This window comes from Sus scrofa, chromosome 10 (genome assembly GCF_000003025.6).
Source record: "Sus scrofa isolate TJ Tabasco breed Duroc chromosome 10, Sscrofa11.1, whole genome shotgun sequence".
Taxonomy (NCBI): Eukaryota; Metazoa; Chordata; class Mammalia; order Artiodactyla; family Suidae; genus Sus; species Sus scrofa.
The window spans coordinates 24,906,309-24,931,991 of record NC_010452.4 but is presented as its reverse complement, the minus strand read 5'-3'; the positions used below and the strand labels follow the sequence as shown (position 1 = coordinate 24,931,991).

Genomic DNA, 25,683 nt, shown 5'->3' with positions numbered 1-25,683 from the left:
CACTGTCATTCCTAAGGAGACTGCCAGGCTGTGGATTCTATAGATGAAATTCAGCCAATTGAAGAATTAAGTGACTACAAAATGATGACTTTCAGGCCCTCCTACTTTACTTTGAGCCCATCTCTGCTCTAAGCCAGACACCTCTCAGCTGGAGCGGCAGCGCCCGCCTGTGGGAGCACTTACACCGGAGCAAAGGGGTGGGGCGCTGGGTGGCTCCGCCCTCTGGACACGCCCCCTGCCCGCCCCGCGGCGCATTGTGGGATCTGCAGGCCGGCTGCGCGGTGGAGGTCCCGGTTCTCCGTCATGGGGTTCCAGCCGGTAAGACTCCCCCCTCTCCCCAGCTCCGTGTCCCGCACCAGGGGGCTCTGCCCGCCCTGGTTCCCAGCTCTCAGCTCCGGACCAGGAGCTCTCACCTCCGACCCCATCCCGCAGGGCTCTACACCCGCCCTGGGTGCCGGGGTCCCTGTACCGCACTTTTGGGATGGGGACCCCACCTCGGCTGCCCCCCTGGACTGGGCTTGTGCTGGCGCCTGAGCTCGAGATCGTCATTCTGGGGCGCAGGGAAGGAGCCAGTAACCACCCACGTCCCGGGCTCTTCCCCAGGGCGGCGGTCACGCTGCCCCTTCTGCCCACAGAGTCCAGTCCTGCTGGCTTCCCTGGGGGTGGGGCTGCTGAGTCTGTTTGGCCTAGCTCTGGGCTCCTACCTCCTGCGGAGATCCCGCCGGCCGCTGGTCACGCTCTTGGACCCCAATGAAAAGTACCTGCTGCGACTGTTAGATAAAACGGTGAGTTGAGGAGTAGGGGAGGGGACTGGAGTTCCACTCCGCTGTGGTTGGGGTGCCCTTGAGACTTGGCAGCCCTGACCTGCCTAGTGAAATGCTCATGACATCTGCCCTCCAGACCGTGAACCACAACACTAAGAAGTTCCGCTTTGCCCTGCCCACCGCCCACCACGTTCTGGGGCTGCCTGTGGGTAAGGAAGTGTGGAGTGGGCTCCTTTGCCTAGTATTCCAACAGGGCGTTCCCCTTCCAGGGTCTCCTGAAACACGCTGCTTCAGTCTGGTGCCTCCCACTCCACTCCCCTTTCCCCACCTGGCTTGGGTCCTCCAGGTTGTGTGGTGCCCCCAGGGTATGGCTTCTGTGCCCCCAGACATTTGTAAGACTCAGCAGCCTCCCTCCATCCTGCAGGATTTGCTCACATCTCCTCTGAGCAAATACTAATCTTTTCCCCATCACCCAGGCCCTCAATCACTACGAAGGCTCTGGCAGTCATTGGCACAAGTTCCTGCACTGGGGAGTTTTTGGTGGAAGGGCTCCAGCTGGGGCATCAGTGGGGCAGTCCTCCCCACCCAATAGTTTCTTGGGACGCCAGCGGGAAGCAAGGCACTTTTGCCCTCTCAAAACATCCCATAGTATTTTGAAAGGTAACAGGAATGCAGCCAGTCCACAGCAGCCCTTTTGTATCTGTGCACGTGGTCCCCAGGCAAACATGTCTACCTCTCTGCCTGCATCAACGGCAGTCTTGTCATCAGGCCCTACACTCCCATCACCAGCGATGAGGACCAAGGCTACGTGGATCGTGTCATCAAGGTAAGGAGGGTAGGAAGGAGCTCCAGGAGCCCCTCACCCTCCTCTCTCTGGGATTTGTAGAAACTTCCAAGATGTGTTAGCAGGAGATGCATGTCCTTTGGAGACATGAGGAGAGTATGAGGACTGGGAAAAGAGCACCTGTGTCATTCCTGCCCAGCTCCAGGCAGGTTCTAGTCAACAGGGGCCTCAGAAACCAGGAACATTCCAAATAAATTACTTCCTGTTTATCTTATCAGGTCTACCTGAAGGGCGTGCACCCCAAATTTCCTGAGGGAGGGAAGATGTCTCAGTACCTGAATAGCCTGAAGCTTGGGGATGTGGTGGAGTTTCGAGGGCCCAGTGGGTTGCTCACTTACACCGGGAAAGGTAATGGCCCAGCTTCCACTCCGGTGCCCCTGGTCCTCCACGCACAGTGTGGCTCTGAGTGTTCACGTGTGTGTGCACAGGGATAAGGGCGAGCAGCCACTCCTACAGACACAGCACTGAAACCATCAGAAGGTATATTCTTCAGCCCCATTTGCTGCAGAGATCCATTCCCTCCCTGTCCATGTGAATTCACCAGCCCTGACAGCTGTGGCCATGACTAAAGCAAACTTAGGCCTCTCTTTGTCTCCCTCAGAGATTCACCCTTCAGGCTGAGCTGTGCAGAGAGCCAGAGATCGCTTTCAGCCCTTCCCGTGGGAACAGCTGGGTGCATTAGCCAGTCTCTGGAGCTGCCCTGGGCCACTGGGGAAAGCAGAGTCCCACCTGGCCCCATGCCTGTCAACCGTCACCAGGGAGTGAGCTCTGCCAGAGGCAGCTCATGACTCACTGTATGTTCCAAAATGGACTTGTAGTTAATAATACTGGACAGAGAGTCCTGGCCCCATTGTCCCTCAAGTGTATTCTTGTCAGGGCTGGCTCCTTGCAAGCCTCCCCACAGGCTCCAGGATCAGTTTGCACAGCAGCTGCCAAACTGGCCTGGGGTGCATCTGCAATTCTGCATCTGTTTTTTTCATTCCCTGTTTGAACATTGTTCTTTCACTCCTCTCTTCATTTGACTTCTCAGGAAAGTTCAGCATTCAGCCCAACAAGAAATCTCCGCCGGAACCCCGAGTGGCCAGGAAACTGGGAATGATTGCCGGAGGCACAGGTGCATGTCCCTGAGGGCAGCTCCCTCCCACCATTGTGACTGTGGCCATGATAGCTTCCAGGTGACCCTCAGAAGGTTTGGTAGTGAGGGGATTCCCAGCCATGCCTACAGCTCCCCAGTTTCTGCAAACCAAAATCATAATCAGGTAGAAACCCAGCCCCCCGAATTTATTTTTAACTGAGAACTAAATCTGGTGGATGCTCCCAAGACCTCAAATTAAATGAATCTAATCATTTTTAGGTGAGAGCAGAGAAGCAGCTAGGAATAGGACTGTCGAGAAGAAAGAAAATTAACATTGGACATTTCTCCATGGTAGACACTATGCTAGTCTCTTTATGTGTCTGTGAAGTAGATACCAGCTTTCACTTTTCACAGAGGAGAAAATAGAGGTTCTGAGAGTTGGGTGGTTTCCACTTGGCCAGAGGCGGGATGAGTATGCAGCTCTGCCCAGTTCCAAAGCACAGGCACTTAACCTGCAAGTCCAGTGTTTCAGAAGTCTCCTCATGGAATCAGCAGGGGCTTGTAGTCATCTGTGCTATTTCAGCCCTGGCCTCCTGAAGACTGTCTGAGAGCCTGAAACTGGTTCCTCAGAAGGGTTTCAACAATACGAACTTAGGTGAATGCTGAGCATGGCCACAGCTCATCTCCCAGAGAGGATCTGAATGAGATTGGGGGAAAGGCCGTATTGAAATGCAGGTGCTATGAATACACAGGAGGAGCTTAGAGGATTGGACACTAAAGGAGAATGGAGTGCAGGGGTGAGTGAGTGCAATTGAGATGAAGGGGCTGGGGACTTCCTGTTGTGGCACAGCGGAAACGAATCCAGCTAGGATCCATGAGGCTACAGGTTTGATCCCTGGCCTCACTCAGTGAGTTAAGCATCCAGCATTGCTCTGAGCTATGATGTAGGTTGCAGATGTGGCTCAGATCCCCTCTTGCCGTGGCTGTGGCATAGGCCAGCAGCTATAGCTCTGATTGGACCCCTAGCCTGGGAACCTCCATATGCCGCAGACACAGATCTAAAAAGCAAAAAAAAAAAAAAAAAAAAAAAGATGGAGGGGTTGATCAGCTAAGGAGCTGGAATGGGGGGAGTGGCCACAATGTCTCACTGTGGGTGTCTTTATTCAGGGATCACCCCGATGCTGCAGCTGATCCGGGCCATCCTGAAAGACCCAGAAGATCCAACCCAGTGCTTTCTGCTTTTTGCCAACCAGGTTGCTTTGCTTTTCTCAGTCCTAGGACTTCAGAGTTACAGTGTGGGGAGGGCTGAGGAGTGTGGTACCAGCAGGCAGAACTGGCCCAGTTCCTGTTCCAGCCTCTGCCCAAGGCCCCCTGCAAGGTGGAAGACCCTCTACCGCAATACGGAAGACAGAGCATTGAGCCAAATCCTTTCCCTCCCTGAGGAGAGGGAAAAATAAGAAAACAGTTAAGGAATATAAACAGAAAGTTGCTCCTTGGAGTTCCCGTCGTGGTGCAGCAGAAATGAACCCGACGAGGAACCATGAGGTTGCGGGTTTGATCCCTGGCCTCACTCAGTGGGTTAAGGATCCGGCATTGCCATGAGCTGTGGTATAGGTTGCAGATGCGGCTCAGATCCTGCGTTGCCGTGGCTGTGGTGTAGGCCGGCAGCTACAGCTCCAATTGGACCCCTAGCCTGGGAACCTCCATATGCCACGAGTGCGGCCCTAAAAAGCAAAAAAAAAAAGAAAGAAAGTTGCTCCTTGAGTTTCCTTCGTAACATATTCTATCTTTATTCCTTCATATTATGTAAACAAAGGCTATTCCCCTCTCCTTCATCCTATCTCCCTAAAAGTCTTGTTCACTCCCTAGAACTTTTTCTCTCCTGTTTGGAAAGTTTTACAGCAGAGGACTTTTTGTTTAATGTTTTCATGTTTAGTAACCCGAGAAGGTTCCTCAAGACTTTGCTTCTCCTCTTCCTTTCAGACCGAAAAGGACATAATCTTACGGGAGGACTTGGAGGAGCTGCAGGCACGACACCCCAATCAGTTTAAGCTCTGGTTCACTCTGGATCAGCCCCCAGAAGGTGCCTTCCCCATTAGCGGACATCCCACAGTCAGAGCCTTGCTTCTCTGTGGGTTCTGGTTTCTGTGAAACCAGCCCTGCCTGACACGGCCAGCTGAGTGCACAGACGCAGGGGTCTCCTGGACCGTTTCCTGAGGTCCTGTTCACTGGGTGGGGGCAGGGATGGCTGAGTGGACCTGGCCCTCTCCCACCCCCACTAGCCAGGGAATCTGTCCACATGTGTCTGGAATGTCCTTCTCCCCTCTCTCCATGCAGATTGGACCTACAGCAAGGGTTTTGTGTCTGCCGACATGATCCGGGAGCACCTGCCTGCCCCAGCAGAGGACGTGTTGCTGCTGCTGTGTGGGCCACCCCCCATGGTGCAGCTGGCCTGCCACCCCAACCTAGACAAACTGGGCTACTCACAGAAGATGCGCTTCACCTACTGAGCATCCTCTCGTTTCCCTGGTCTCGCTGCCAGCATCTGCCCCCAGCCAGCACCTAGTGCTCTGAGCCTTAGATGCCCTTCCCAATGGCCCCAGCCTTTTTGTCTTACTCTGGAACTGGAATCTGAATGGTACCTGCAGGAACAACATCCTTATAGCCATCAAGAGGGCCAAGGCTGAGTCAGTCCCTGGAAGCCCCACCCCCATCTCCCTGTGATGCAAGGTCCAGGTCAGGCCCACAGAGCAGACGTACCCGGAACAGAAAGAAGAAAGCATGTACACCTGTTCCAGGACTGGCTAGTTCCTGGATAGCCTCATACTCTTCTTTGAGTCTGTGATGAAAAATTGTGTGTAATGGGTTTTCCTTAATATTTGGTGCTTTACCCATCGCAGACTCCGCGTGTGTGGCTGAAGTGGAGCAGACTTGCAGAGAAAATCTTCTCGAGATCACAGGAAAGGAGGAAATGGCTTCATTCAGACCTCGGAGAAAGGAATCTAAACTCTGTATTTGCGTGTCTGTCTCCCTCTGCCCCTCTGGTAGGAAAGGGCCACCTACAGTCTAAGACTGCTGCTGGGGCAAAAACCTCTGCTTATGCTAATAAATGGGGCCAAGGTCCCTGTGTTAACACCTAAGAGCTGCTTGTGTCTGAGGTCCTTGTTTCCAAGGCTTTGTATGCTCGAGAATCTCGGTAGGAAGGCTTTCCTGGCACAGAATTTTCCCCAGGTCTTCCAGAGAACCTTGAGCAGTTGTGCCCTGGGCTGAAATGTGAGCTGACACCAGACTCCAGGGTCATCATAGCAGCTGTCTCAGCAGAAGCAGAAGCTCAGCTTCTCTCTAGATGTTTTTACGGTGGGGGGAGGAGAAGACAACAGATGGCAGGTTTTGGGGCCCAGGTACCTCTCCCAGTGGTCCTCGGTTTGACCACTCTTTCCCTTCCTCCTTCTCTTGGTCCTTTCTTCACTGCATTTGTCCTTCAGGGGACCTGGCAAATAAGTCAAAGTATTGTCTTTCTATTTGGGAGAGAAACCTCGTCCTTTAAAAAAGTAACCTAACATCACCAGCCCCAGCCAGACTGGTTGGTGCCCGGGCAGAGGTGGCCCCCAGGCCCATCTGTCCTGGCTACCCTTCTCTCCTGCTCCAACAGCATGCTCCAGGCTACTCCCTCCTCCCAGCATCACACCAGGGTCACCTCTTCAGATCTCCTGTTAGTCACATTAGAACAGAACCATGAATCAGGTCAGGAGGAAAGGTGGCGTTGTTTTTCTGCGTGGAGCTGTGGGTTGCTTCCCCTGGGGCCCCTGAAAGAAAGGTTTGGGGACCCTCCCCAAGGCAGAGCCATCAATACATTTTGTTACTACCAAAATGTAGTAATAAAATACATTTTGTATTCTACCAAACATGACTTGATCGGCTGGTATGCGTATGCTTCCGTGCTCTACGAGACACACTTACTGCCTCACCTCCAAAAAGGAAAATCTTGCTTAGGCCTGTTGGGCTCAGAGAGTGAAGCAGCTCAGCAAAGAGAATTTCCCACACAGAAGCTCATTCCATGTCTTGCATGGGTTCCTGCCTCATACACTTAATAAACAAACATTTTATTAAGGACCTGCCGTGTGCCAAGCACCGTGCTAGACCCTGAGGATTCAGCCGTGACCAAGACTGGTCTTAGACCCCAAACAAGTCATAGTCTAGAGTAAGAGAGTGATAAATCATTAAAACCAGTGTGGTTAAAACTAAAGAGATTCAAGGTGCAGTTAGGAAGGGTTTGAGAAAGATTTGGAGGAAGAGGAGAAGGGAATTAATCTTTTTAGTTAACAGCCCTGTAGCAGGTACTGTACAGGGCTCATCCTATATAACTGAATCCTTATGATAATCCTGTGAGTCTGTCATTAAGGATTTGCTGGTCAGTAACTGGAAGAGCCTGTTATTAAAGATTTGCTGGTCAGTAACTGGAAGAGCCTGAATGTGAACCTAGAATTCTCTGTCCAAAGCCATACCTAGAACTGGACATTGTAAATGGCTTGGATCGATTGGCAGAGAATGGAGGGGATGGGCAATACATCAGAAGGATCAGCATGTACCAAAACATGAGGAATAGAAGAAAAGCTCATTTTTTGGAGAATTTGACAAGTTCGTTGAGGCCCAGTGCCAGAGGGAAAGTGGAGGAAGATGAGGCCTGAGAGCAGGAGAGTGCCATGTAATGCCATGTTGAGAAATGGACTCACTCCTGTGGGCAGAATACATTTCTGAGAGTTTTATACAGCGGGCAACTCATAGTAGCGGTTTGTGAAGCATTTACAATCTGCCAGGCATCACACCAAGAGCCCGCATAAATTATCTCAATGTTGACAGAGACCTCGTGAAATAGCACTATTTTATTCCTACTTTTCAGACAAGGCATTTACATGTGGACGGTTCAGTAACCTCAAGGTCAGAGGGTAGCAAGGGACTGAAGCCTGGATCTGTATGACTCCAGAGCCTACGCTTTTAACCAGCACCAAAGAATTAATCCCATTGCCCTGAAACATCCATACTGGATTACAATATTCTGCCTTCTCTCTCTGCATCTAGAAAGACTGGTCACGTACCATCCTTGGGAGAAGCGAGAGGTGTCAGTCCCCCAGACCAGGGCTGCAACACCGTGTAGTCTACCCCTCCGGCCGCAGCGGGAGCCCGGAAGGGAGCTGGGAGTCCCGGAGGAAGACCAGTCAGCTCGGCTCCGCTTTTCCTTGCCAGGAACCTGGCCGGTGCTTCGAACACGAGGAGAGCTCAATAAATATTTGCGGAAAGGAGGGAGGGGCCATGAAGTTGAAGACGACGGATTAGGAAGTGCCCAGCCTAGAGGACAAGTTGCAGGGTAGGAAATTCTGCATTCTTGGCAGGGTTTGGTCTAATTCCCTGTAATTCCTTCCCCATCACGCGGTCCAATTAGCAACTTGGGGGCGTGGTCCTCGCGAGGCTCTGAGAGGAGGGGTTAACTCTTGAAGCCAAGCGAGGAGGCGGGGCCCGCGCGCGGGAGGCGGAGCCGAGTGGATCGGGCCTTTGGTTGGGACTTTAGACACCCCCTTGGCCATGGGGGGGCGGGACCGTCAGGAGGGCGGAGCCCACGCGGAGGAGGCGGGGCCGAGGGAACGGGACTGAGATTGGGACTGCAGAAGTATTGCCCAGCTGGAGAGGGCGGGGTCACCTAGGGGCGGGGCCTATTGCCGGCCTGTGACTGGGCTTTGGGGCGGAGGGGGGCGGAGCGCCCGGAGGAGGACGTGACGCTATCGCGAGGGTGACGCCGTGCGGTTGCGCGCCCCTTCCGGCGCGGGGAGGGCGCAGAAGATCCGGGCTGTTCGGCCGCAGGCCGCCTCCAGCTTCGCGGGATGTAGTGTGGGGTCCGCTGCCCCCAGCAGAGCCTGACGCCCACCGTAAGTTCCCTGGTCTCCACGGCGAGCGGGTGGGCGGGTGGGGGTCGGCTAGAGCGCAGGAATCCCTGCGAGCCACTGCGCGGGCCTGAGGCAGCAGCGGTGAAGCCGAACCGCCCGGGAGTCCCGAGACCCCAGCCCTGAGCTGGCCGCGCTTCCGGCCTCTCCGCGTCGGCTGTCAACATTTCCAGCTCCTCCGGTGCGCGCCGCCTACGAAGAAGTTTAGGGGCCCCGCCTTCCCCACTGCCGACAGCCGTGGTGGCCGCACGCAGGGGTGAGACGTCCGGATTTGGGCTCCTGCTCGGGCCTGCCAGGCTCCCGAGGCCGCACGAGGCAAGCGTGGAGGGGCTGTGGGCCTGGGTCTCGGAACCGCCTTTCTGCGGGGAACACCAGCCTTAGGTGGCGTGAGAAGCCCCAAGGTTCCTAGACCCGTGACAGTGCCCCACTTTGATGGTGAAGAGGAGGTTGGTGGCTAGTTTACCTTTATTGAAGGAAGTCCCAAAAACTAGGGTGTGAGCAACATCTAAAGTACTTTGGGGAAAAACTAGATTTCCATTCCTCAGAAATCTCACATTGATAACATCTTGTTTGAGATTTTTTTGTCAAGCCTTAAATTTTTAAGAAAATAAAGATGTTTTCCTTCTGTATCTGGAACTACATAGGCGAATGGGAAGCCGAAAGGCGAATTTCACTTACACAATAGGAGACCTGCAAAGCACTTTACTAGATTAACCATCCTGTTTTCCCCAAGTATCTAGAAGACAGGCTGGAAAACAAAGCAAGGAGTATATAGGCTACCAACTTAAATCAAGCCAACACTGTCATGGCTGGTTCCTTCTTGAAATGGAGTGAGAGTGGAAGCTGTTTACTGCTTTTCTCTCCTAGTAGGACTTGCATCACCTGTTCTGGTGCAACTGCTGTTCCTCATGTTTTTATGGTGTCTATGCAGTACGAAGAATTTAGGCAGGGTGATGCTGAACAGATTACAGTCTCGGTATTAATTCCCAGCTTGAGCCACTGTTTCTTGACCTCAGGAGCAACTTCTGTGTTACTGTGTAGTGGTTGATCCTTGGAGAATCAGCCTTAAAAAATGGCCTGTTATCTGTGAGTGACCATCTTAGGGTAGACCTCCGCAAAACTACACCTAATTGCTGAGTAGAATCTGAAAGCCTTCTGTTCTCAGTAGCCAAGAAATTACATGATGCCCAAGGGATCAAAACCAAATATTTTTAAGGAACCACTTTGCCTGCAAGTAGGAGAGAACCTTAGAGAAGTTTCAGAGTGCAACCTTAACCCACCAGTCTCCTCGTTGCTCATAGATAAAGTATACCACCTGAGGTAGGCTTATTTAGCCTATTTTCACTTTCTCAATTCTGGCCTCATTTTACCCTTCCAAGATTTCCTTCCAGAAAGTGATTATTCACTTCCCTGGGGGCTTTGTTCTTTCAAGCCTGCCTGGGCTCATAGCACTACCCTTCTGGAATGCCTCATCCCATCTTTACCCCCATCAAGATGCTTTCGTAAGATCCTCCATGAAACCTCTCCTGCATATTCCAACTAAAATTGAGCTTTTCTTCTGAATTCCTCCAGCACTTTATGGCATTTAGCCTTGTAGTGATGTTAGCAGAAAACAGAAGTTGCCTCCTCTTAAAAATTGTGGCCTCTCTGTAGCCACAGTGCCATGTAATATATGGTCAAGTATTCTCAGATGGACAAAGAAATGTGCACTTCCATAGTTTCTGTCGTGGCTCAGTGGTTAACAAATCTGACTAGGAACCATGAGGTTGCGGGTTTGATCCCTGGCCTCACTCAGTGGGTTGGAGATCCAGCGTTGCTGTGAGCTGTGATGTAGGTCACGTTGCCTGTGGCTGTGGCGTAGGCTGGCAGCTGCAGCTCCCATTAGACCCCTAATTTAATTAGACCCCTAACCTCCATTTGCTTGCAAGAGTGGCCCTAGAAAAGACAAAAAGACAAAACAAAACAAAAAAAGAAAGAAAAAAGAAATTTGCACTTCCTTCTAGGCCAATAAGTCTGTTCTCTGTTTCCCTAAGAAATGTACTTGTCTTTTTTAACAAAGCCAAACTGAAACTCTTTAACCCTCTTGCTACACTGTCCTGTCCCATCTACTTGTGAATTCTGGTGAACTAAAGTCCTCTTGAAATCCAGAAGCTTTATAATACTGATGGGGTCTTTTCTGGTGCTAGTACTCATAGTCATTACGTTTTCTCCTTAGTGTCCATTTGTCCCTAATGTTGCCCACTGGACTTTTTTTGCTCTCGCTGTACTCAAAGTTGATTCCCCTTTCCTGCTCAGACAGGTCGTGGCATGATTAATGTATATAAAGTTTCTAGCTATCTTGGATTGAAAAGATCCTTGAAAGTGCCCTCAAGGCAAACTGGTTCCAAGTGATTAGCTTTGGGACATACACCTAGTTTGCTTTTGTTTCATTGACGCTTTCACACTTTAAAGTTATCACTGTAACTGTAGTGACTATGTCTGTAGTATTCTTAAAAGCCAGGTATTAAAAAGGACTGGTATGAAACACCTTCATATGTTTTCATATGTTCACATAGCTTACTTTTTTTTTTTTTTTTTTTTTTTTTTTTTTGGTCACAGCATTTGAAAAGCTTACCTATCTCTGAAATCAAAAAAAAGAGGTCCCCTACTGAGATAGCTTTACCCAGAGAAGAGCTACCAAGAAAGTTAGATTGTGGTTTTTTTCACTGCAGATTCTAAGGCAGTGACACTCGTGATCAAATAGGACAGCTGAGGCTCCATTACTGCAGTTAAGTAGTTTTCAAACTGAAGCCTTTGTCTTGACCCATTTTTTCCCCCAGCAATGCTATGAAACCACCTTCCCTAACAAAGAGAGAACCTAAAGAAGCTGGCTGTTGTCTTTCCTGCTAGACCCATCTTTCTTTATTTTTGGCCTCAGCATGCAGAAGTTCTCAGGCCAGGGATCAAACCCAGGCCACAGCAATGACAATGCCGGACCTTTAACCCATTAAACCACAAAGGAACTCCTCGGCTAGTTAACTTTAGAACAAGAGTCAGGCAGGCATAGATGGAGTTTATCTGTGGAACTGCTAAGGTCCAGGGACCCCAGATTAAAAACTCCTGGAGGAAGCTTTGTGCCTTAGACTTCAGGGAAGGAGTGTGCTATAGCCTGGAAAACTTGGGAACTGGTTTACAAACTAAATGTCCCAAAGGTGTGAGGGAAGTAAACTCAGTCACAAATGCTGGCAATTAAGAATCAATCCTGGGAGTTCCCGTCATGGCTCAGTGGTTAGCGAATCCAACTAGGAACCATGAGGTTGCAGGTTCAATCCCTGGCCTTGCTCAGTGGGTTAAGATCCAGCATTGCCGTGAACTGTGGTATAGGTCGAAGACGCCGCTCAGATCTGGCATTGCTATGGCTGTGGTGTAGGCCGGCGGCTACAGCTCGAATTAGATCCCTAGCCTGGGAACCTCCATATGCCAAGGGTGTGGCCCTAAAAATGACAAAAGACAAAAAAAAAGAAAAGAAAAAAAGATCAAATCAGTCTTATCCCAAGTTTGACACTGGATAATCTTATTTATAGGAGCACAACACCTCCCTGCCTCCACACTTTATTCTCTAATGTCATAGGTTTATCCAGTTGGAAAGCTTAGTGGTAAAGATTTGTTAGCTTGAACTGAAGAAATCCTATCAAAAATGCACCCAGTGGAGTTGGGCCCAATTATAGTTGCTATATTGGGTGCGGCAAGTTTGAGGGAAAATGGTTTTCTCTAAAACGCATAAGGATAAGGAAGCCAGTAGAAAGTCACTTTGGCTCTCCTGAGTGCTTCTAGAATCAGTCTTAACACTTCGGGGGTCGGTGCTGATTTTACGGAGTAGAAACACTTTCTTGTAACGAGCCCCAGTTGTTTTGTGAGTGGTCCACCCTATCAAGTTACCTTCTCAGATCCTGCCATTCTTCACTCTTCTTTCTCGCCAGACCTCCGATCTCTCTCTCTCCCTTTCCTGTCCCTGTGTGGCTACAGTCCAGAGGACCCAACTGAACAGTGAATTTTGCTCACTGTGATGACATGATCTCCATTCATTGTATGTACTTGAACGCATCACAGCATATCTTGTATGATAAGTTGTAGCTGGTGGCTGGTTTGTGTGTTAACCGGGGTGCCTGTCAGAGTTGGCGACTTTGGGGCTAGAGATATTGCTGAGGGGCGGCATGGGAGTTGACAGTAAAGATGTGGGAGGGAATGAAAAGTAACGGGATGGGAGTTCCCGTCGTGGCTCAGTGGTTAACGAATCTGACTAGGAACCATGAGGTTGCGGGTTCGATCCCTGGCCTTGCTCAGTGGGTTAAGGATCTGGCATTGCTGTGAGCTGTGGTGTAGGTTGCAGACGTGGCTTGGATCCCGAGTTGCTGTGGCTGTCGCATAGGCCAGCAGCTACAACTCCAACTAGACCCCTAGCCTGGGAACCTCCATTTGCCGCAGGTGCGGGCCTAAAAAGACAAAAAAGAAAAGTCCCAGGATGGTTTTGACTGAAAGGGAAAAGTCTGTGATGATAGCCATGTGATTAAGGTCACCCTAAATTTCTCTGTATTCTCATTCCCTCCAGTGAAATAGTTACACAGCACTCAAAATAACTGACCTTAGGAGCTCCCGCTGTGGCACAATGGGGTCAGCAGCGTCTTGGGAGTGCTGGGATGCGGGTTTGATCCCCAGCCAGACACAGTGGGTTAGGGATCAGCATTGCCGCAGCTGAGGCTTAGGTCATACCTGCGGCTCAAATCTGATCCCTGGCCCAGGAGCTCCATATGCCGCAGGGCAGCCAAAAATGAAAAAAATAAATACGTAGCTGATCTTAGTGCATGGCCATCCTGGTTTAGGGGTTCTCCCTTCACTGTCCTGGAGCAGTGAAATTGTTTCACTGGCTTTGTACATATCACAAATTACCTTATGCCATCTGACTGTAGGCTCTTTTTCTTTTTACGGCCGCATCTGCGGCATATAGAAGTTCCCAGCCTTGGGGTTGAATCAGAGCTACAGCTTGTGGCAGTGCTGGATCCTTAACCCACTGAGCGAGGCCAGGAAAGGAACCTGCATCCTCAGAGATATCGTCGGGTCCTGAACCCACTGAGCCACAAGGGGAAGTGCTGACCATAGGCTCTCTGAAAAAACAGGGACTTAACCTTGTTCTACCTTGTATTTTGTACAGTACCTTAGAGAACTTTAGGGTGCTAGTACTGAATACATTTGTTAAGTATTCGGTGAACGTGTTGGCTAACTCTGGCAAAAGGGACAGGGAAGGCCTTACAAGCACAAGTGCATAAACCCTTAGCTGGTAACAGAAACTAACAGGCCTTATGCTTGCTGGCTGCCTCATTCATTCATTCATTTTGAAATAGGTGTTCTGACCAAAATCTGGGATGTGTATCTGTCTGTGATCTATGTAGTGTTGTATCCCAGTAACTGAGTTTTTGTTTGCTTGCCTTCGCCCCAGTGGCTGCCTGTAAAGTACTGGCAGCGGTATTCTAGCTAAGCGTATCCCCCTTTTCAGACTCCTCCAAGATCCCCAAGATCCCCTATTTTTTGCTCCAATATAAATGATGTCTTAGCAAAGCTGTTTGTTCACTAGTCCTTCATTTTGAGGAAATAGGTTTTGTGGTCAGCCTACTGAAAAAGATTTCTCAATGTTTCTGCTCACGTGGGATGCCTATTTCTTGAGGTTTTGGGGACCTTCCCCTTGGGCTCAGGTGTTGGGCTGTGGCGGTGGGCTGGCATCTGTCTTGTAAGAATCTTGCACATTTAGAGGAGGAGGAACTGCCTGAGTGTTGACACCATAGAAGGGTCTGCCGTGCACTGAATTATTGTCATTTGCGCTCCTGAGCCTGAGTGTTTGAAACTTTGAGGATTGCCGTCACGTGGACTACATATATCCAGTCCCAATCCCTGAGAAGGAATTGAGATTACTCTTGGATAAACAAAGAACTGACAGGAGTTCCCATTGTGGCACAGCAGAAAACAAATCTGACTAGTAACCATGAGGATGCAGGTTCGATCGTTAGCTTCTCAGCAGGTTAAGGATCCGGTGTTGCCATGAGCTGTGGTGTAGGTCACAGACGAGGCTCGGATCCTGTGTGGCTGTGGCTGTGGCTGTGATGTATGTATGCTGGCAGCTGTAGCTCCGAATCGACCCCTAGCCTGGGAACCTCCATATGCCACAGGTGCAGCCCTAAAAAGCAAACAAACAAATAAAAAAGAACTGACAAGATGTCTTTGAGGATGTGTGTATTGTGAACAGCTATGGAAGTAGATGAAGTGCCTCCCTCAGGGCAAGAAGTGCTGGCCGCCGAATACCCACTGGGAAAGATGGGTTCCCTAAGCTTAAATTCCTCTGCCATGATGCAGCTCACCTTGCACTCAGGTGTTACCTGGCCCGCTTTGCATTGCCGCGTGGTTATCAGGGCACAGGTAACTGGTGCAAGAAAATGTTATTCTGGCTGCTGTTGCTATGAATAGTAAATTCCTTTGTTGCGGGGCCGGTTGCTGGGGGGAACCTGGGAAATCTTGGGGCACTTTTCCCTTCCTTTCAAGATTATTTTCATCTCCCTGAGGCCTGATTAAAGAGTATTTCCCGGGAGTTCCCGTTGTGGCGCAGTGGTTAACGAATCCGACTAGGAACCATGAGGTTGAGGGTTCGGTCCCTGCACTTGCTCAGTGGGTTAACGATCCGGCGTTGCCGTGAGCTGTGGTGTAGTTTGCAGACGCGGCTCGGATCCTGCGTTGCTGTGCCTCTGGCGTAGGCCGGTGGCTACAGCTCCGATTCAACCCCTAGCCTGGGAACCTCCATATGCCGCGGGAGCGGCCCAAGAAATAGCAAAAAGACCAAAAAAAAAAAAAGAGTATTTTCCGAGGAGTTCCCTTTGTGGCTCAGTGGTTAACAAACCTGACGAGGATCCATGAGGATGCAGGTTCGATCCCTGGCCTTGCTCAGTGGGTTAAGGATCCAGCATTGCCATGAGCCGTGGTGTAGGTCGTAGAAGGGCTCAGATCTGGCGTTACTGTGGCTGTGGTGTAGGCCAGCAGCTGCAGCTCCAATTGAACCCTTAGCCTGGGAACCTCCATATGCCAGGGGTGCGGCCCTAATAAGACAAAAGACAAAAAAACAAAAAAAGATCTTGCAGAGAAATTGGCCGCTGGGCATCTTGGCCACAACCCGGTTCCTTCTGCATGCAGGGCCCGCTTGTCAGTATTTGTAGGTATAATTCAGTTGGCTGTTCTTTCTAAGCCTGGGTGGCCTGTAGTAATTACAGCCAGGTGTCAGCTCCCTGTTTCTGCTCCTCTGTCTCAGAGGCAGGCCTTTCCAGGGCAGGATAGCTTTGGAAATGGTGGGCTCAGCTTTGCTGGCTAAATGGGCTTCTAACTTGTGGGACGGACTTGGGGTGGGGTGGGGTGAGGGGGTCCGCTGTTTTTCTTTGGTTGTCCATTTGGTGGAAAAATTAAAAAAAAAAATCCCCTGAAGGCCAGCAGCCAGGTGTGATGTTTTAGACAGTGAGGATCTGAGTGAAGACAGAACAAGGAGTTGGTTTCATTTCAGCAGTTACAGGGCCGCTGGAGCTGGAGGGGGATGAGTGGGCAGGCTGGGTCTTCACTCAGTGTTGAGACAGAAGAGGAATAACTGTCAGCGCCCTTGTTGTTTGTGTTTGCTTTCAGTGTCTCCCATCACAGGGTGCTCTCTGCCCCCTGGGGCTGAGGGACCCCACCCTCTCCCCAGGCTGCAGCTGCAGGGCCTTGCGGGGGGACCGCCCAGATGTCTTCTCACAAAGGACCTGTGGGAGCCCAGGGCAATGGGGCTCCAGCTGGCAGCAGGGAGGCCGACACCGTGGAGCTGGCAGAACTGGGCCCCCTGCTAGAGGAGAAGGGCACGCGGGGCACCACCAACCCACCCAAAGTAAGTCATCTTCCTGGGTCAGCCTTCTGCCCAGCAAAGGGGCCCTGGGCCTGTCCTGTCCCCATCCTTGTCCCGCTGTAGTGTGAACTCCTTTTATGTGTCTGCTTTCCCACTATTCACATTTGCCTGAATGCACCCCGTGCTTAGCACAAGGCCTGCGATCCAGCGAGTAGTCAGTGCATGTCTGTGTCTGAAGGAGGACGCGGCCAGGATTCAGTTCACCTTCACAGGCGAACAAAAGTCCCCATGGCTCTGACGCAGAGAAGGATGCTGGAAGTACCCATTCCAGGCTGGTGTGGCGTTCCCACCACTGGCAGGCACCTGCCTTGCTCCTCCATCATCTGGAGGTGTCCCCACAAAGCTGAGGTGGGGGCCGCCCTTCCTGGAAGCCCCAGCAGCTTTCTGAACAGCCACGTGGTTTTTTCATTTTGCCTGAATGGAATCAGGGGCTCTGTTAGTGAGGCAGACACAGGATCCCAGAGGAAGCATCAGCAGAGAAGGAAAGCCCGGGGCGAGGTGGGGTGGGAGGCCTGAACTGCTGGCCAGCTTCTCCACAGCTCCATGATACCAAGCGTCAGCCGAGGTAGCATCACCAGAGCCGGTGACCTGGCCAGATGTAAATGGTTAGGGCACCCCTGAGACCTGTCCTTTGCATTCTCTTGAGAATTCAGTGGGCTGGAAGAGAGAAATACTGGGGCAACTGGGGCAGGTTAAGGACCACTGTCTTAGAGATGAGGGTGGGCCTGGTGTGCCAGTCCTGTGCCCCCACTAGCCCGCTCCCCAGCCCCCTGTGCTACGTTGGGCTCTCACTGCAGCCTTTCCAACAGTGTAAGCTCATTCACTATCACACCCTGGGAAAAGAGGCCACGGAGAGGGGTTGGGCAGAAGGCAGTGAGTTTGGGTTTCTCCACATCGCCCTGCCCTGGACCTGCATGCCTGCAAGGGAAATCCTAGGGTTGGTTTTTGTTCCCTCCTTCGCTGCAGGCTGAAGAAGAGCAGGCATGCCCAGTGCCTCAGGAAGAAGAGGAGGAGGTGCGGGTGCTGACGCTCCCCCTGCAAGCCCACCATGCCATGGAGAAGATGGAGGAGTTTGTGTATAAGGTTCTGTCCTGGGAAGGGAGGCGAGCGGGCTTATCTGGGCTCCCTGCTGACAGGCGCGAGCTGAGGGGGAAGGGCTTTTTTTTTTTTTTTAAGGGCTGCACCCATGGCATATAGAGGTTCTCAGGCTAGGGGTCTCATCGGAGCTACAGCTGCCAGCCTCCACCACCACAGCCACAGCAACACCAGATCCGAGCAGAGTCTGCAACCTACACCACAGCTCACGGCAATGCCAGATCCTTAACCCACTGAGCAAGACCAGGGATCGAACCGCAACCTCATGGTTCTTAGTCGGATTCATTTCCGCTGCACCACAACAGGAACTCCAGAAAATTTGCTGTTCTTTAAGGGAAGTAAATGAAGGGGAAATCTGGCTAAATTTTTACTACCTACCATGTTGGCATTGCTCAAAATATATTCTGAAACAGGAGTTATTAACTGTTTGTGCTACTGATCCCTTTGGCAGTCATCAGAATATTAGAACGTGGTACAGTAACCTGGACATCTTTATTAATACAGTAAATATGCATTCATAACAAGCTATAATGTATTTCATTAGAACTTATCATTTCTTCTTTTTTTTTTTTTTTTTGTCTTTTTGCTATTTCTTGGGCCACTCCCGCGGCATATGGAGATTCCCAGGCTAGGGGTCCAATCGGAGCTGCAGCTGCCAGCCTACGCCACAGCCACAGGAACGCGGGATCCGAGCCGTGTCTGCAACGTACACCACAGCTCACGGCAACGCCGGATCCTTAACCCACTGAGCAACGCCAGGGACCGAACCCGCAACCTCATGGTTCCTAGTCGGATTCGTTAACCACTGCGCCACGACGGGAACTCCAGAACTTATCATTTCTAAGTAGTGATCAGTAGAAACAATATTTTGATATCTGCAAAACTAATGTATGAAGATAGCTGTGATTTCTGTCTTCTAATACCAGTGTGGTTTGTTGTTCACACTTATAATTGAGAGAAATGTGAAATAATTTTTCCATCCAAATTTCTACCCACTCCCTTGATACTGTCCATTGTCCACATATGCCAAGTTCAGAGCCCCAACCCTCAAAAGTCATAGTCTCAACCCAGAGACTAGATTCAACTTAGAATCTAAAAGGGGGGAAGAGGTGGAGCAGGCGGCCACCAGAATCCAGAGAGGAGAGAAGCAGAGTGGTAAATGTATATTTTCAAAAGCATGTGTATAATTTCTATTTCTTTGTTTTCATTCACTACACTTACTTAATCTAAAATTTTCCAGTAACTTAAAGGAGGCCCCGCCATGTTTTCTTTAAAATCCATGAAACACGTAGCTAAGCACGTCCACATGCCTTCTCATGGCGCAAGAACAAGGGCCTTAAAAAACAGCCGGCACTGGGATGCCCCAGTCGTGCTGTGTCTCCAGGTCCCGGCTGGCTCCCCACGTTCCCCAAGGCCATGCCTCTCCTGCACCCCTTGCCCTTGGGGAGGTCTGAATTCTCCAGGGCCCCTCTTAGAGAGTGTTCCATGTTCTAGGTCTGGGAAGGTCGCTGGAGGGTCATCCCGTACGACGTGCTCCCTGACTGGCTGAAGGACAACGACTACCTGCTGCACGGCCACAGGCCGCCCATGCCCTCCTTCCGGGCGTGCTTCAAGAGCATCTTCCGCATCCACACAGAGACTGGCAACATCTGGACCCACCTGCTTGGTGAGTGCTTTGGGGAGGGAAGATCCAGCCGTTTGTCTCCTTAAATGCCAAGGCCTTATATCACCTTTGTGCTTGGGAAGGAAAAGCAAAGTTGTCCTAATTTTTTTTTTTTTTTTTTTTTTTTTTTTTTTTTGGTCTTTTAGGACCACACCCACGGCATATGAAAATTCCCAGGCTAGGGGTCGAATCGGAGCTGCAGCTGCCAGCTTGCACTACAGCCATAGCAATGCAGGAGCCTTAACCCACTGAGCAAGGCCAGGGATCAAACCTGTGTCCTCATGGGTACTAGTCAGGTTCATTACCACTGAGCCACAGAGGAACTCCAAAGTTGTCTTTGTGGTTCCATAGCTGGCGTGGTGTCTTTAAACTACCAATGAAAAAAAAAAAAAAGAAACAAAACAAACAAAAAACTACCAATGAGCTTAGGAGTCCCCCTTTATCACTGGTCTTTAAGACCTGGTGGGGGCTGCCTAGAAATGGAGAAGGAGGAGTTCCCGTTGTGGCGCGGTGGTTAAGGAATCCAACTAGGACCCATGAGGTTGCAGGTTCGATCCCTGGCCTCACTCAGTGGGTTAAGGATCTGGCGTTGCCGTGAGCTGTGGTGTAGCTCGCAGACGTGGCTCAGGTTTGGTGTTGCTGTGGCTCTGGCATAGGCCGGCAGCTACAGCTCGGATTAGACCCCTAGCCTGGGAACCTCCATATGCCGCAGGAGCGGCCCTAGAAAAGGCAAAAAAAAGAAAGGAAGAAATGGAGAAGGAGTTGGAACTAGACATTCTGTTATGATCAGAACTGTGCTTGAAGGCACTTCCTTCTACATCATTAATCCCACTGTCAAAACAAAACGCAAGCATTTCGGAAAGCGACTGTCGTGATTGTTTTGTGTGAGTATCTGTGACGGGTGCATTTTTTTTCCTCCCTCCTATAGGTTTTGTGCTGTTTCTCTTTTTGGGAATCTTGACCATGCTCAGACCAAATATGTATTTCATGGCCCCCCTTCAGGAGAAGGTGGTGTTTGGGATGTTCTTCTTGGGTGCCGTGCTCTGCCTCAGCTTCTCCTGGCTCTTCCACACCGTCTATTGTCATTCAGAGAAAGTCTCTCGGACTTTTTCCAAGTGAGTCAAAAGGATGTCCAAAGGGCGAGATCGTGCCGTTGTCGCATCTGTGATCCCGGTGCTGGCTGGGTCCGGGAAACGCCAGGCCCTCCCAAAGCTTCCCTGATGGGCTGGAGGAAGGGCTGTGTTCTGCGGGTTTGAGAGGGTGATGAAGCTTTTCTCCTAAGTCCTTCCGGACACATCTCATGGCAGCCTCCAAAACCCATGGAACCTTGTTGTGGACTGTATTTTCTCCCCAAGCAGTGCTATCCTTTGTGAAACTTGCGGTGCCAGTGGGCTGCTCTCCAAGACCCAGTTCCCAGTTGTATCCCACCTTCCTGTTGGCCCAAGCCAGTCAGGGCGTGGCGAAGTTCCGTGCTTCATGCTGCTAGCACCCAGACCCACCAGTCAAGTAGAGCTTATCTGTCCCGTGCATATGTTGCTGGGAGCCCCAGAGGCCCAGCATCTAATGCTCCAAACTCCCCAGCTCTCAGTGTGGAGTTCTGTTAGTTTGTTTGCTTGTTTTTGTCGGTTATTTTTGGTGTTGGCAGTGATGCTGGGTTATTTTTTTCCTCAATAACACCAGTAACAGGACTGATTTTTATCACTGAATGCAGGGATATCATTACTGGTGTTAACTGAGAAAAACAACATAACTCACTATCACCACCGAAGAGTCAACTGAAGCAGAACAGTACCCCTAAACACGCCTCCCGATTCAAACATTTTGTTTTTAGCACCCAGTCTGTGAGAACCAAGGGGCTGCTGAGAGCCCTTCCTGAGAGTAAGCTGGGGACCTGATGACTGTGGTGGAACCCCTGCAGTGAAGTGTCCATAACGGGGATGCCGCTGTTCACAGCGAGGGGAAAGGGATACAGATCATGCTTGCCTCTGCAGAATAGAAGTGCTTGACCTTGTGGGGTTTGATTTAGGATACAGACTAGATTGTACGGGCAGTGAGGGACTGTGGGGGAGGAGGGGCTTGGTTGCAAATGTGGAGTAGCTGGAGATCAGAAAGAACCGGTTTAACAAGCCATTGGACCTGTCCATTTCCCCCCGCTGACCCATCTCATTTTGTGGCTCTTTCTAGACTGGATTATTCAGGGATTGCCCTCCTGATCATGGGGAGCTTCGTCCCCTGGCTCTATTACTCGTTCTACTGCTCCCCGCAGCCACGGCTCATCTACCTCTCCATCGTCTGTGTCCTGGGCATTTCTGCCATCATTGTGGCGCAGTGGGACCGGTTTGCCACTCCTAAGCACCGGCAGACAAGAGCAGGTGGGTAGGAAGACCGAGTATAAACCTCATAGGTATTTGGACCTTGAACCTAATTTGGACCCTGGGCCCACCCAAAGCCTGATTTGTATTTACCACTTTCTTTTTTTTTTTTGTTGCTATTTCTTGGGCCGCTCCCATGGCATATGGAGGTTCCCAGGCTGGGGGTTTAATCGGAGCTGTAGCTGCCAGCCTATGCCAGAGCCACAGCAACGCAGGATCCGAGCCGCGTCTGCAACCTACACCACAGCTCATGGCAACACCAGATCATTAACCCACCGAGCAAGGGCAGGGACCAAACCCGCCACCTCATGGTTCCTAGTCGGATTCGTTAACCACTGCACCACGACAGGAACTCCTGTATTTACCACTTTCAAAGCAGCATGAATTTTCAAAGCTCAATTCTCCCCAAAGTTTTACACTATTTCCATAAAATCTTAACAGGACAGACTATCGCAGGGCAGTGGGTAGTCAGGCAGGCATCCATTCTTTCCTCCCCTTAATGGTATTTCTGTGCAGCCACCACAGGCCTGTCCATCTACCCAGGAGTTGGGAGTCCCGTTACTTAAATCTCCTGTGATCCTTAAATTTTTTCTTTTTTTGGGGGGGGTCTATTTTAGGGCCACACCTGCAGCATATGGAGGTTCCCAAGCTAGGGGTTGAATCAGAGCTGTAGCCGCCGGCCTACACCACAGCCACAGCAATGCCAGTTCCGAACCACATTTGTGACCTACACCACAGCTCACAGCAATGCCGGATCCTTAACCCACTGAGTGAGGCCAGGGATCGAACCTGCGTCCTAATGGATACTAGTCAGGTTCATTTCTGCTGAGCCATGACGGGAACTCCAAGTCTCCTGTGATCTTAACAGGAAGTCTGTCCTGCTCCTCTGGCTGGTGGGCCACTTGAGGCCCTGCTGTCTCGGTTCTCTACCCAAAGCAGCCATCAGAGGATTCTGATTTACATTTTTGCCTAGGCTTCTTAGCCGATAATAGAGCATGCGAGGTACTTGTTCATGGTGCTCCTTAGGAGGCAGAGCTCCAGGGACACTTATACAGTCTTCTTCCCACCTGCTGACTGTTACCCCCTGTGGCTACATTCCCTGGATTCATACCGGTCACCAGGAAGCAGCTCATCTTCAGACTGAAAACAGTGCCTTCCAAGCAGCGCTGTCTGCAGGCCTGACGGCTCCATCTGCTTTGTTCAGGGGTGTTCCTGGGGCTTGGCCTGAGTGGCGTTGTGCCCACCATGCACTTTACGATCGCGGAGGGTTTCGTCAAGGCCACCACCGTGGGCCAGATGGGCTGGTTCTTCCTCATGGCTGTGATGTACATCACCGGAGCCGGCCTTTATGCTGCGCGCATTCCTGAGCGCTTCTTCCCTGGAAAATTCGACATATGGGTAAGAAGGGACTCTTACCACAAGGCGTGTGGTGGGGAGACTGGCCCGGAGGTAAAGGTCAGAGTGAGAGGCAGTGAGAGACACAGGGTCAGGTAGCATTTGGGGCGCCTGCATATACATGTCCGTACACACTAGGGGGCCGGGAGGGACCAGTGTTAACATTTTGGCCTCTCTCTGGCAAGACTTTTAACCTTTTTTGGGGGTTCTCGTCATGGCTCAGCAGTCATGAACCTGACTTGTATCCATGAGGATGTGGGTTCAATCCCTGGCATTGCCGCGAGTTGTGGTGTAGGTCACAGCCGCGACTCGGATCTCACAGCTGTGGCTGTGGCGTAGGCTGGCAGCTGTAGCTCCGATTCAACCCCTAGCCTGGGAACCTCCATATGCTACAGGTGCGGCCCTACAAAGACAAAAAAATATGTTTTTTTCTATCACTCTCGTGTGACCTAAGAACCTAAGGGGAGTCAGAGAAGGCAAGTGCCTTCTCCCACCTGCCCAGGCCCCTGCGCCATCACCCTAAGGCTCCTCCCCTGTCGCCCCTGCAGTTCCAGTCTCATCAGATCTTCCACGTCCTGGTGGTGGCAGCAGCCTTTGTCCACTTCTATGGGGTCTCCAACCTTCAGGAGTTCCGCTACGGCCTGGAAGGCGGCTGCACCGACGACTCCCTCCTCTGAGCCCCCACCCCCATGGGCGCAGGAGGAGCTTCCCAAGTGCTTTTAAGAGAACTTCTTTGCTGAAGTGAGAGGAAGAGTCTGAGTTGTCTGTTTCTAGAAGAAACCTCTTAGAGAATTCAGTACCAACCAAGCTTTGGCCCGCATCACACACACTGGGCAATAAACTCTCCGTTCCCCCGGCTGAGAAGGGGAGCAGCGGGCAGGCTTGGGCTCCCCTCCTTGGCCATCCCCCCCATCAGTAGGGCAACTACTGTTCCCTCAGAGAGATGGGACTTTGAAGCTCATGTTGAGATTTTACCCCTCCCTCCAGCCATTTGGGGAAAAATGATGGACTGGGACTCTTCAGAAATCACGTTTCTGGGGGAAAATTTCCCTCTCTTACCCCAACCCGACTTTGTATCCTGGCTTATAACAGGCCGTCCGTTTTTGTAGTACACTTTTCAAAGACAGTTAACACCTGGTCCCATCTTTCTAGGGCCTGGACCTGCTCCCCCAGCAGGAAGAACAAAGCCACCAACTTTTACACAGCCCGGCTAATCATGGACGTGTGTCCAGGCTTCAGATAACTTGAGTTTTAATTTTTTTTTTTTCTTGGCAGAGTAATGTAAAATTAAAGTGGGAAAAGATATTTAATATTTAATACTAAGCTTTAAAAAGAAACCGCTATCATTGCTATGTATCAGTGCAAAGACTATGATGATAATAAAAGAGTACAGGAAACACTTGGCATTCAAAGAATTAACCCGTGTGGTCTCAGCTCTTTGCACATCACTCCAGAGGATTAAAACCAGTCATTTCAGGAGTTCCCGTTGTGGCGCAGTGGTTAACGAATCCGACTAGGAACCATGAGGTTGTGGGTTCGATCCCTGCCCTTGCTCAGTGGGTTAACGATCTGGCGTTGCCCATGAGCTGTGGTGTAGGTCACAGACGTGGCTCGGATCCCGCGTTGCTGTGGCTCTGGCGTAGGCCGGTGGCTACAGCTCCGATTCGACCCCTAGCCTGGGAACCTCCACATGCCACGAGAGCGGCCCAAGAAATGGCAAAAAGACAAAAAAAAAAAAAAAATCTGAGGCCAACAAATCTCAGCCTCCAGTGGTTATCAGGGAGATATCCAGTGACACCCAACTGATAAGCCATTTCTTTCTTTTTTTTCTTCTTTTTGGTCTTTTTAGGGCCGCAGTGGCAGCATGTGGAAGTTCCTAGACCAGAGGTCAAATGGAAGCTTCAACCACCGGCCTACACCACAGCCACAGCAACATGGGATCCCTAACCACGTCTGCAACCCATACCACAGTTCACGGCAATGCCGGATCCTTAACCCACTGAGTGAGGCTAGGGATGGAACCTGCATCCTCATGGATACCAGTCAGATTCATTTCAGCTGCACCACGACCAGAACTCTTGATAAGCCATTTCACTCCTACCGGACTAGCACAAACTAAAACTCCTAATGCTGGAGTTCCCATTATGGCGCAGAGGGATCGGTGGCATCTGCAGCACCAGGACACAGGTTTGATCCCCGTCCCTGCACAGATCCAGCATTGCCACATCTGTGGTGTCAGTCACAAGGTGGCTCAATCTGATCCCTGGCCCAGGAACTCCATATGCCTCGGGGTAGCCAAAGAAGAAAAAACATTCCTAGTGTTGGGTGTTGGTGCAGATGAGCAGAGCAGATGCTGCTGAAGTTGTACATTAATAAAACCACTCTGGACATGCATGGAGTACAAACACGCATTCAAGTGTTACATTAAACAACACTTCACAGTGTGAGACACATCTGGTATCTATCCCAGATTTCTTCATTTTAAAAATGCTGCTTCTCGGAGTTCCTGTCATGGCACAGTGGTTAACAAACCCAACTAGGAACCATGAGGTTGCGGGTTCGATGCCTGGCCTCGCTCAGTGGGTTAAGGATCCGGC

General features: G+C 50.9%; 2 protein-coding genes across 4 annotated transcripts; both read left to right on the top strand.

Annotated features, from left to right (window-relative positions):
- On the top strand, window positions 220–5,825 carry CYB5R1 (cytochrome b5 reductase 1). 2 transcript variants are annotated; one of them, XM_005668009.2, is made up of 10 exons: window positions 220–318; window positions 636–785; window positions 901–973; window positions 1,484–1,590; window positions 1,827–1,956; window positions 2,639–2,722; window positions 3,851–3,936; window positions 4,667–4,766; window positions 5,021–5,193; window positions 5,584–5,825. In XM_005668009.2, the coding sequence occupies exons 1-9, from the start codon at window positions 304–306 to the stop codon at window positions 5,191–5,193; spliced, it is 918 nt and encodes a 305-aa protein (XP_005668066.2). In that variant the 5' UTR covers window positions 220–303; the 3' UTR covers window positions 5,584–5,825.
- ADIPOR1 (adiponectin receptor 1) lies at window positions 8,452–24,501 on the top strand. Of its 2 annotated transcripts, XM_005668010.3 has the most exons (8): window positions 8,452–8,604; window positions 16,306–16,543; window positions 17,528–17,644; window positions 19,151–19,322; window positions 20,248–20,434; window positions 21,504–21,691; window positions 22,896–23,089; window positions 23,635–24,501. In XM_005668010.3, the coding sequence occupies exons 2-8, from the start codon at window positions 16,403–16,405 to the stop codon at window positions 23,761–23,763; spliced, it is 1,128 nt and encodes a 375-aa protein (XP_005668067.2). In that variant the 5' UTR covers window positions 8,452–8,604; window positions 16,306–16,402; the 3' UTR covers window positions 23,764–24,501.

What these genes read in the sequence shown, in the direction of transcription:
- ADIPOR1 (XM_005668010.3), top strand. Translation starts at nt 16,403, where the DNA reads ATGTCTTCTCACAAAGGACCTGTGGGAGCCCAGGGCAATGGGGCTCCA. An exon ending in GCACCGGCAGACAAGAGCAG is followed by an intron (nt 21,692 to 22,895) that starts GTGGGTAGGAAG and finishes TGCTTTGTTCAG; the next exon opens with GGGTGTTCCTGGGGCTTGGC. An exon ending in CTGGAAAATTCGACATATGG is followed by an intron (nt 23,090 to 23,634) that starts GTAAGAAGGGAC and finishes TCGCCCCTGCAG; the next exon opens with TTCCAGTCTCATCAGATCTT.
- CYB5R1 (XM_005668009.2), top strand. An exon ending in AATGATTGCCGGAGGCACAG is followed by an intron (nt 2,723 to 3,850) that starts GTGCATGTCCCT and finishes GTCTTTATTCAG; the next exon opens with GGATCACCCCGATGCTGCAG. An exon ending in TTCTGCTTTTTGCCAACCAG is followed by an intron (nt 3,937 to 4,666) that starts GTTGCTTTGCTT and finishes TCTTCCTTTCAG; the next exon opens with ACCGAAAAGGACATAATCTT.